Below are 12,354 nucleotides of genomic sequence, written 5' to 3' on the forward strand. Positions count from 1 at the left end.
GTCTGTTAACTCTTCAGATAACAAGTTGATCGCTGTCTGTATGTATTTATTTTAAAAACAATTACACACTGACTCTTTAATCCATCAGTTGGCTTAATGACATCCCCAGGGAGGACTTAACTCTATGAATCACAAAAACACAGATGCTCACAGATGGGACAGTTGTACTTAGTGCAACTAAAACAGATAATTCACTTTTATCTGCTCGGAAGAGAGAAACTGTCGAGTGCTATGCTGTCAACTCATCCATCAGCTGTCCTAATACCGTTTGCAGAGCACCTTTTATAAATGATCTTTTGAGGGTTATGTAATTCAGCCCTGAATACTTTTCCATGTGAGTGTTTGGGGTGTTTACTAGAGGTTTTCCTTAGTGGATGGAGGTATTGGAAAGACAGAGAATGCGACGTCTCCGGATATTAGCGCAACCTGTTTATTTGAACAGAAAATATTAACCTTTAGAGTAATAACAGTGGAATTATATGGGCTTGGTTTTTGGAGAGAGTGGAAGCGTCTATGTGAGTGTTGGAGGGACTGTATCTGAGCGAAGAGTCCAGGTGTGCTCCATACCACACGGCCAAGCTGTTTTTATGAAAGTGTGTCAGCACGTCTGGAGAGAACTGGCTCTGACTGACAGTATACAGGTGTTATTCCTAACATGCATTCCTTCAAAGAGCCAGAGTCACCGTCTGGACAATACACAAATGGAAAGAAAGCCCCTTTGGCCTGTTGTCATGCGTGTGTGTGTTGTCATGTGTGATTTATGGAATGGGAGGGTGCACTTACTTCTGTATGTTTGTGCACAAGCCGAGCTGAGGCTACTGTGTGATTTAACTGTCTGTCTGCTCCCCGTGTCACACGTTTGTTTGTTTTCATTTGACGGGAAAAGAGCTCTGTCCAATTCTCTGGAAATATTCTCTTTTCCCTTGCCGAAAAAAAAACAAAAACAAAAACCCACTGAAACCCAATACTGGAGAAGCGTGCTTTGGAGTTTCACCGCAGAAATTAAGGAGAAGCCACAGAAGCACAACAGCCTAATACTTTTTAAATAACTCCACATAATCTCTAAAACACTTCAAAATAATTTTATAGTGTATATTTCTACTGAAAACTTTTTGATCAGACTACAATATTTGTTTCCCCACACAGTTTTTGTGCCAGGCTAGAAGGCGTAGATTAAAACCCATTGATCCCACTTTGGGAAAACGTTCACAGCTAAAGAAACCCGTGTATATTGTGAAAAGTAGTATGTGATAAGTAGCTGCGAAGGACAAACTGCCAGAGAGGCCTGTTTTATTGAGAGGTCTGAGGTGAAGCCTCCAGACGATCTGAATACCAGCTTTGAAAAAGACCACATGATGCCAGTGGGACTAATAAAAGGTGTTATGCCAGATTGGGCGGTGATCGTGGAAAAGAAACAGAATGCACTGTACATGACCCGGTGTGTGTTTACGACAGGAGGCTAGAAAACAGCACGAGAATACTTCTTTTCTCATTTTGTCGCAGTGGGTAGTCGAAAGGCTGACAAAACTCTTTCAAACACCACTAAACCACAGCTGAGCACGATGGCATTACTGGCATTACTTTTGGGAAATTTGACTATGTGTGGATTCATTTCCTTTCAACAGATGCAGATGATGCGCCAATAACCCAAGTAAAGGAGTCTGTCATATCTATGTCTTCATCGCGAGGAGAAGCACTGATCAGAATTCCAGATTTAGCACATGAAACAGAGCCTCCGTCACACGTGCAACTGAATATTTTATAGATGAAAATACCCACGTACCATTGTGCAGTGAGTCACGAGTGAGTCAGAAACTAAGTCAGAAGTGAGTCAGGTTTTATAACCTAGCTGTGACTCATGGATGTGTTCGTTTGATATCAAAGGTTAAAAAAACTGCATGTGACACAAGCCAAAGTTTGTCTGTGATTATTTCTTCAAACATCAACATCTGCTCCTAATGTTCAACCTCGGAAAAGTTAGAAAACTAGAAAAAAGTGTTTTTGTATTTCTGTAGGACCGAAACGGTATCCATACAGTTTCAGTAGGACCACATTTATTTGCGATGAAGCTTTATCGACTACTTATTGTTTTCGCATTACAACTAAATTGTTCATGTTGAGCGACACATTGGGTTCCTCCGAGGTAACTCATCAACTTATATTCTGGTGTTGCTCAACTCTTTTTTTCCAGTCCTTTCTGGCAGCAAGTGTGGAAAGATTTGTATAAGGATTTCCAGATTTACATCCAGGTTAAATTAGGGAGTCCAAGGCTCAGTTAAGGCTGCCGACCAAAAATGTTACCAGATATTGAAACCATAAACAAACAAACAAGATGATTGTTTTCCTATTACTAATTTATATATATATATATATATATATTACAAAACAACTTTTTCCAAATGACTGCAAAAGTTGTTTCCAAATCGGCTCCAATACTTGATATTTTGTCCATAATTATAATAAGTAAACATCAACTAAGTATATTACACATTAATAAACTATATTTTAACAAAAAGCCTTACTGGAGCTACTTATCCACTGGCAGCAGTAACTGAGGCAGAATACATGAAAAGGTGCTTCATTGACCCTTTTTTCATTAGCTTGACTGTATGACTAAGACTTTGTTCCTTTGTTCTCCATTTCAATTTAAACATGAATCCTTCTGAGGTCATAAATATGTCCTTCTGACTTTGTAACTTAAACTTTGCGTTTGTTTTTTAAACACTGAATAGACTGATTTACAAGTGAAGGTTTGTGTCATGGTTCATGAAGTGGACGTCAAATGAATAACAGAAAACTTGAAAATATAATGATTACATTCTTGTGCAGAGACAAAAAAAAAAAAAAGATCTGCCATTGTAAATTTTCATCAATTACTCACCACAAACCAGTCCTCCATCTGGTTGAAAATAAAGGTTCATACAGTCCTGTGTCTTACCATGACCGTAGGACAGTTTAAGTTTAAATACACTCCCTTTATATTTTCCTTCTTTCCACGTGATCTTTTGCTGTTTTATTTATAAATTATATTTAAATAAAGCCTATTTATTGATAAGGTGCTGCCTGTGAACTTATAGAGAATGAACAGACCTGGCCATCAGTTTATGGACCTCCTGCTTGTGCTGTTGGTCCTCGGCTGCAATGGCGTGCTGGGCCTGCTGCTGCATCCCTTGAACAAAGTGCTGCATGTGCTGGAAGGCATCAATCTGGAGTGGTGCACAGCAAAATTTAAAATTTAACATTTGAAATCAATGAAATATAAACTCTCTGTAATGTTTTTTTAAAAGAAAACAAATTCCCAAAACACATAAGAACAACAGTTTGCAACTATGGAACACAACATCATGGTTTGTTGCACTTGGATTACTTTTAGAGAAAAGGAAATCTGTTTCTCATAAAGCGCTGCCTGCACAAATATAGTATTTTGGGATTATGAAGATGAAAAAATATGTAGACCCTTTATCTTCCACGGCCTTCAGTTTGTTATTTCTCTTTGTAAACATCAACATCTAAAAATACTGAGATAGAAATAAACTTGGAGATGACCAAAATCAGATCTGAGCTAACTCTTTAGCTTTATTTAATTTCACATTTTAAAACAACCTATAAACACAGATGAGACACTTCCTGTGTGTCCCTGTATGTTCTCTTAATTCTGATGATGTGGTGACCAGTGCAGCTGCTCATGACAACAGCACTGCACAAATTATTAAACACCTAAATGCAAAAGTGCTAATGTGAGTCTGGGTGTACGTGAACCTAATGTATGTGTTTGCAACTAAAACCTTAAAAGAAATCCTGAAGATCCTCCAAATTACTAATTATTATTATTGATTATTATGATTGGATTAAATTGATGGAAAGAACAATCATAGAATACAGTGCAGTATTTTAACCTTTGGAGGTTCGTTCCCACCCAGTCATCATCTGGTTCAGGGTACGTATAAATCACTTCCCCAAAAGCTCTGCCAAAATCACTCCTCAGCAAACAGGTCTAACGTTACTTTATCATCAGGAACATAAAAGCATACTTTACACATACGATTTTATTTATGGAGCTTGTTGAAGAAAAATTACAAGCCTACGTAGGAGAGAAATTACACAACAGGTTTATCCCCTTTGTCTGGTTACCATCACATCTCCTGTCTACACAGCAAGTGGTTTTGGATAATGCCTCTGTCTTTCTTCCTTTGAAGAGTCATTTTTTATACGTCATTGTATCTGTATGTGTTTGTATGCGTTGAAGTGAAATTCAGTAGTTAAGTAATATATAACATTAAAAAAAGGTAAAAAAAGTTATAAATTAGCAATTTAAAATAAATTATTTAAGAAAGAAAAAGCTAAAAGTAAGCAAAAAAACAAAACTTTGGTCTGAATTTCTTTTTTAAGGTTACTGACTTAAACCCTTCATTAACTGCAGCAAACACTTAAATAGTACAACTTAAAGCCAAAGTGTTTTTCGACTTTACCGTGCGGGCGCTCTTCCACATGTACTTCATATATGCATAAGTGACGTGTGGACTCGCTGTGGGCAGAGGGTGATCGAGCTGTTTGGAGGGATCGACGCCAAGCAGAAGAACCAGGGTTTTGTGGGCCAAAGCCTGACCAAGAGAAAAGTTTGACAAAGTTTTCACGAGTTTTAGGAATCAGGAAACAACAGGAAAAGATGGTTTGTACATTTTGGAGTTAAAATAATAAGTCATATTTAAAAAAGGTAAAATACTTTCTAAGACATAAAGGTAATTTTAATGGGTTACAGTAACAAGAAAGACAGGGAGAGGACTCAAACCTCTACATGTTACTCCCCAGCATATATTTTTCTTAGTCACAGAGGAGGCAAAATTCCCAATTCTACATCATCACATTTCCTACTGTGTTTCGCTGATTGTGTCATCCTGTGTGCGCTTAAATATAACAAGGAGAGCAGACAGAACATCGGCCGATCCTCTGTCACTCCTTGCAATCAATTAAAATAACAATGAGGCAGAAGGAGGACAGGAAAGGCAAAAAGAAGCCATGTAAATTGAGAAGATATGTGAATTCAGGTTTCTTCACAGTGAGATGGAGTTCACTTTCATCAGTGCCAACCTCAAAACAGGTTAAAATTAAGTTCATTTTTGTAGCTGGGACTCATGGTTGCACTTAACTCAATCAAAGCCTGAAATCCTGTTCTCCATTTGCCTGAAATTATTCAATCAGCTCTGATGTAGTCCTCATGATTTAAGATAACAATTATTTACAGCATGCATGGCCGAGGTCAGCCATGAGGACACAATGATACGTGAGACGAACCCATCTGATGTTATTCTGCAGTACCTTTGTATTAAAGATAAACCTGATTTCAAGAAAAGTTAATCAAAGCAAGTTTAAATAATTTATCGAAAATAAGTTTTCTATAAGTCAGAAGTCCAGTCTTTTAATTCCGCAACTGAATTCAATTTGTTATTTTGTGCTGCCAGCAACACATTTAACTAAACAAAGAATAGATAGAAATTCAAGTTTACACTTACATGCATGAGCATTATCCCCAACAAACAAACTGTAACGTTTAATTTCAGATAAATTCAATTTGTCGACTCAAAAACAGTCCTCCAGAAAAAGAAGTTTGGGAACCATTAATCAAAAGGAAGCACTGAACCAAAGACGTAGGTGGGTTTCTTTCTGCCTGAAATTGAAGAATGACTTTGTTTTACTTCCTAACTGGCAGACATGAATCTGCTAACCCCAAAACAAACAGGTTCTTTTTGTTATTTATTGATACATTTTGTGTGATGCAAGTGTTCATCAGAAGTTCAACAATCAATATGTCAGTACTAACCAGGCGACCACTCTTCCCACAGAGGCTGGCGTACTTCAGCCAAGTCCTCATGTCCTCGTGAGGGTTGATGACCAGCGAGCGGACCATCAGTATCCTCTGCCAGTCTTCCACGATACGTTGACAACCCTGGAGGGAGTAAAAGAAGAATGTAGGACTGATGAGTTCAATGCCTTATTTCTTCAAAGAGAGGCACCAACTAGTTAAACGCCAGACAAAGAACACATGTGTGGCGTTTACTGCCATGACCAGAGGTCTCTGTCTATGTCATGTCTACACGTGACTATTAGATCATGTATCTAAAAAAAAACAAACACAGAGAATTTCCAAAAACATTTGTAAAAGCCATTATCCACCACGTTCTATTTGATATTTTTTATACCTCATCCTCACGTGCTGGAAAAGTACAACACATGAACAGACAGCACAACCACTGGAGGGATCGAACTCTGATTAGCATCCCAGAAAGATAAGGTCGAACCAGGGCCTAAATGCAATTGAAGAGCAAAAACACATGACTGCATGTTGGCTACACTGACTGAACTGCTCCACATCGAATTATTTACTCAAGGTTGGACCTCCATGTCCTGGATTCCATCAGCACCATCATTTTCAGCAACTTCAAAGGCCTCCAGATGTCTTCCACTGTCAGGATATCACAGGAAGATGGCAGCAGTGGGAATCACCTTGGGGTGTTCTGTCCTGCATTTGTTTGTCAGAGTGTCAGAGTGTGTCCTCTGAGGAGAGAAATTAAGACGTAGACCGGACAGAGGCTTCTGTCATTGGGAGTAGCTGGGCTAGAGTTATCCCACCACCACACCACCTGTGATGCAGGTGGGGAGGAAATGCCCCCACTTAAAGTCTGGGAGGGGTGAAAGGATTGATAAGTAATACACAGGAATGTGTAAAATTGAGTGACAAAGTGAACCTGAATTCCACTGTCACCCTGGTCCGCGAATGAGAGATTGAGATTGAGAATGAGGGATTTTAACTAATTTTCATGTTCATGACCTCCTGATCAAAACAATAGATCCCAAGCTGCTGGCCATACCTCGACTTTGTAATGCACATCCTAAGTCCAATTATTTAATGGAAAAGTTTAGAGAATGAAATATGGCATAAAAACCTATTTGGACATAACTATGGAAGAATTTGTTGATATTGAAACGTGTCTATGTGATGTGCCTATTTCAAAATTATCATGTGGCTTCAAAAATAGGAAAATCCATTCACTTTTGTATCGTAGTAGATGGAGGAACATCGCCAATCAATATCTATCCTCCTAAATTTACTTCTTCCTTACAAAGCACAATTGACAATACCAGTAATCGTCTCTACAAGCCTGTTGGCACATTAACAACACGACTGCATCACAAACGAAGTGGTGCGATATACTTTAGCTGCGGCAACAATATTTGGGTGTCCAGCTTTGACAGCCTTGTTCTTGTTGAGGTTACACTGTGTTGTCCCCACGGAAAAGACCCTGAAGCACTCACTGTGGTGCTCTGAAAAACACGACCTGCTGAAATATCCAGCAGGTAAAACCATACATTTACACAAAAACAATAGGGTGCAGTGTTCCAGTCTACCTTTTTACCATTCCGCAAATTCCTGTGATGAGCACGAGACTTTGAAAGGTAGAAAAAGAGAAGGAGTCCAACAGAGACTCACTGACAGATGTTTGAGGTCAGACACCAATAAATCACTATAGAAGAAAACCTGTCAAGTGATGACGCCTGAGCTTTGCTGCTGCTATTATGGGACCTGACTGTTTTCCCTGGAAGACCCCTCCTGATCCCAAATGCCCACTCAGAGAAATCTTGGTCTTTTATGAATGGAAAAAGTCAGCATGATCAGGAGTGGTTTCAATTTACTGCACAGATGCACACAGGCGTGAATACACGTGTGCATGTGTCTGCATTAAACTGTGAGGTCAAATACGGGTTCTAGACAATTTGTACAATGAGAACTCAGAGCATAGTATTTAATAGACATTTATGAAATGTCAAATTAGTGCAACCTAATCAGGCTGTCTGTGATGCATAGGCACAGGTTTGAGAATTATGGGATGGTCTTAACTGTCAAGAAAGGTCAAAGGTAAGGAGTAGAAGCAGAGGCTGTAGCCTTGAACAATTTAATTTTGACTTTAGACTACAGGTTTGAAAGTTGTTATTATGAGTATGATAAGAAATGAAAAGGATTTGATTTGACCTCCAGAGCATTGAATCATAGAAAACATTTCCAAACCACTTTTTTGAGGTTCTTCTACACCAGTCTTATCTGAAGCCATGTCATTTTCAATTAATAAAGATAATAGGAGTAATCACAATCAGCCCAAGGCCTCAAAGTGTTTCCACAGTGGGTTTTGTAAAATAGGACATATTTTTACTTTTTAATTGACGTCAATTACAGATGTCAATTGCAACTTTGATCGGGAGGATCTTGGAGTGAAGTAGCAGTTAGAAGGTCAGTTCCAATAACCATAGAGAAACTCAATCTACCACATGTGTGAACTCTCACTTTGGGCCATGACCATAGGAATGGGTTACTGAGGCAAGTTCCTGTAGATCCAATCTGATTCATGTAATCCTATTTTTAACAGTGCAATCCAATCCAGTGAGAGTCCTTGTCATGACGTCATTGGCTTTAGCAGTGGCAGCAGGTCAGCTGACCTCATTTACAACTACTGTTGGTAATGCTGTTAATATTCACAATCTGACAGAAAATAAAAATCTCCCAAAGAATTAATAGAATCCCAAAATCATTCTCTTTGTCCTTTTCAGTCAGCCAATATTGTAATGTGATCATCGGCTGTGACCATCTCTCTGTAATTTTCTTCTTTTCTTTCCTGGTGGTTGGGACATTTCTTGGTGGCAGTAATATATCTAGTGGATCTCAGAGAGCTACCAGCTGCTGAACTAAAATAAAAACAGAGATTTTAAAGATTTTATACGGTGAGAATTACAGATGCCTGATAGTCATTTTTCTGTGACTTAAGAATACAATTTTATGCATTAAAATGAGCTGTAATGTGTTTTGTTGTCATGAGTTCAACACCACAGATTAATGGCTGCTAAAGGCTATAACACACAACTGCAGGAGGTACTATCAGTTCAACATCAACAAATCAGCAGCAGTGAATCATCAAACCAACCAAAAAATAACCAAAATATTTTATATCCACTGATGGTCTTGATAAAACCTGACCGACTCCTTGGGGAAAAAAAAAGTAATAAAGGGGTAAACACTTTAAATGGAAGCGACACATAGATATTTGTATTTGTTTCTAGGCTGTACATGTGGTGTTTGGTTTGTAATGTTTCCCATTAGTAACAGTAGCCTTTCCAACATCTGCTTTACATCAAATAACATAGTTGCACACGTGAGTGTTCGTGGGCGTGTGTATGTACATACTACAGTATATCAAATGAAACACAAACCTGAAGCCTCTCCCACCATGTTTCCCTGATGATGTCCCTCCTTTCTGGAACCAGCTTGTACTGGATTACCTCCTCCAGCTCTGACAGCATCTGGCAAGATACCATGGCCTGGGAACACGGGGGTGCACATTTAGATTCACATAATATTCCAGTGTTGAGATATATATTTTGAATGTATCGACCAGTTGTATTTTTTATATATTAACATTAGAGTGCTCCTAAACATATACATTTTGATATTAAGAATGTTTTTACATTATATTGTTTTTATATTATATTTCCTAATAAAGTAGCACTTGGTCTTTGAAAGAGAGTTCCTCAGTTGATGGCTAAAAAATACTCTACAAAATAACAGTAGATGTATGTGTTTCCCTCGCGAGTATCTAAATAATGGACTTATGAATACAGGAAAGGTCAAGAAAATATGCAAGGGTTAGGGTTTCGAATATAACTCAAAATTTTGCTTAAAAGAGAGCCTTCACTTTAACAAAAATAAACAGCTGTATAAATATTAATTAAATAAAATGAGAAACAAACTGACAGTTAACAGGAAATAGTGGTTGAATATGTGAGAAGAAGACTCACCCCGTACGCTCGACTGTAGCTTTCTCCAGCCATGGCAGTCAGCTCGGCATCCAGTAGGTCTCTTGCTTTGTCAATACACTATACACACACACACACATGAAGAGAAAAACAAAGGTTTAAATGCTAATATAATCATGTCAACGAAATGTGTTTTCTGCACTGGGAGACATAAAATGCTTTTAGTGACATGGTGAAGTAGAGCCTGATTTCCATTGTACATGCTTAGCATTTGCATGTGGGTTAAACCATGACAACCTCATGCTGCTGTAGCTCATTAGTAAAACCAAAGAACAGGAACACCATATTTTTTCAATGATTTAAGGACACAATGCCCCGGAGTGCACCATGACGTAGCGTCACTAAAATATCTTTGCATAAGAACAAGTTAAATGGGAACTCAACCCAGGCAGCAAAAACACTTTGTACAAAGCAACAGACGCCTGTTATTGTTTGCTACTTGTCTACTACCGAAATCCGCTCATCACTACGTCTAGGCCCTAGATCTGGCTGTCCAAAGCACTTTGATGCAGTGCCAAGTGCTGAGGTTTGTAAGTAGGAATAAATGAAAAGTTAAACGTAACCGTGTGGCAGTTATATAACCACGGATGTGGATGTGGATTCACATGCATCTAGAGAAATCACTCAAAACTTTATTTCCATTCAGAGGGTTAAAATCCTTAAAAAGGTGGGGGTGGAGGTAGAATTGGGGACTGTTGGTCAATGTTTTTGGCAGAACATGATGTAAATTCTAAAACATTTGAATAAAGTTCAAGCACGTTTAACAGCACACTGACGCACAGCAGATCTTTGTTTCCTACTTCCTCATTATTTTGGGTGGTTTTTTTCTATTTGAAGCTAAACTCATTTGTAAAATTTCAGGTCCCTGATGTTTTCTTAGCTGCACTAAGTTCGTGGATACAGGACTCGTCCAAAGACTGTTGTCAACCCTGAGGTGTGGAAAAAAATGACTATAGGAGCAAAAAACCTGATCCAGTTTTGCAAAGGAGAAAAACAAGGACACGGCTATTGTTGTTGAAAGTCTGCTGATTAGCTGGGTTTCGACAGCCAATGTTTTAACAAACTGTTATTTGTGGGAGGGTAAACTGAGGCAGAATAATTGAGGAAGGCCAGGACACACAGCTGTTTCAGGCCCACTCCCACCAATTATTTTTTTTCTTTAGGTGGGGAGGGATGGCGTGCCAAAACACCTCTCCAGACATGCACAACAGGAGGAGGGGTTAGGAAAAGGTGACAACAAGGCTACTTCTTTACAGCCTCCACTCAGTTATGGTGCTGTTTACTCCTGAATTACTGTGCAGGGGCCTCATCAGAAATGTGCCGCCCAGACGACTCCTGATAAATGTAGTGTCTGGCTTTCGACAGCATAAACAATGTCCCATTCTCTTACATAAAGGTTTTTATCTTCGATAGGTCTGAGTGGAAAAGTGTTGCTTTACTTTATATTGCTGTATCGAGGCGTCTGCATGACTAGTTGGGGTCAAAGCATGCAGCAGCTACAGGCAAGAAAGGAAATTATGAAGCTAGGGCAACAGACAGCCTTCGGATTGTTGCACAGTCTAAAGAGTGTTGTTACTTCAAATCAAAAGAAAAATCTAGTCTAAAATACGTTAGACCTTTCTCAACAGAGGCACATCAGGACTTCCCGTGCAAATGACTCCCTGTCGGGGTCACAAAGATGGAAATGGCCCAATAGAATGAGGAGATGCACGTTCGATGATTACCAACCACATCCGGAAAAACCTGACTAAGCTCACACTGACATTTAAAGCTTGCCCTCGCCACATGTGCTTTTCATTTCTCTGCATTCATTATGAGCGGCCTCATTGTCAGCAAGAATCGAAAGTCTGCTTTCCATATTCAGCAGATGCACAGTCCTACAGGCCACACGTGGATCCAATCTACAAATTAGTGAAAGGACGCGGGCCGTGGTGGGGGATCCAGAGGGCACGCAGAGCACATCTCCAGGGCTTTGTGGTGAAAAAGGCACTTGGTGAATAAGCCCCAGGAAATTGGAGGAGCAGGTGTTTACTGGGCTTGGTGCTGTGTTTGTTCAACATGTGGCCATCCAGTTTAAATAAATGTACTTTCAGGGTGCGTGAGCTCATCTATGATTCCTGACCTTAGTCAGCAGAGGGAAACACCGACCTGACCTCCAACAGACCTCACTGACAGAAAGGAAAGACCATTAATGTGAGTGAAAATGAAAAGAATAATTCTGTCATGAATGACTGACTATTACTGTGGCTACAGTGGGTCATTGGTTCCGGGTTTGCTTCCATCTACAGTACCCAACCCCTGATGAAAAGACAAGCCGAAAGGGATTTTTCTTTTTTGTGAATGGCTTTAAATGGATAACTCGCTGTCCAAAGATGCCTTCACTGTCCATGAAAAAAGTTGGATTACAACACCTAGAACCATCACTGTTTGTGTTATTACATGCGAGTTGGATCTAAACTGTTAATCACAGACTAAGTATTTGGAAAGGCAGTCTAC

General features: G+C 39.2%; 1 protein-coding gene across 2 annotated transcripts in view; it reads right to left on the minus strand.

Annotated features, from left to right (window-relative positions):
- mtor (mechanistic target of rapamycin kinase) overlaps window positions 1–12,354 on the minus strand; it is a 70,781-nt gene that overhangs the window by 14,143 nt on the left and 44,284 nt on the right. For both annotated transcript variants that reach the window (XM_008318596.3, XM_008318595.3), the window contains exons 33-37: window positions 9,841–9,918; window positions 9,256–9,363; window positions 5,819–5,944; window positions 4,470–4,601; window positions 3,091–3,206 (exon numbers count right to left, since the gene is read on the minus strand). In XM_008318596.3, coding sequence (XP_008316818.1) covers window positions 3,091–3,206; window positions 4,470–4,601; window positions 5,819–5,944; window positions 9,256–9,363; window positions 9,841–9,918 — 560 coding nt within the window. The remainder of the gene's footprint in view (window positions 1–3,090; window positions 3,207–4,469; window positions 4,602–5,818; window positions 5,945–9,255; window positions 9,364–9,840; window positions 9,919–12,354) is intronic.

Source organism: Cynoglossus semilaevis, chromosome 10, assembly GCF_000523025.1.
Source record: "Cynoglossus semilaevis isolate Cse_v1.0 chromosome 10, Cse_v1.0, whole genome shotgun sequence".
NCBI lineage: Eukaryota > Metazoa > Chordata > Actinopteri > Pleuronectiformes > Cynoglossidae > Cynoglossus > Cynoglossus semilaevis.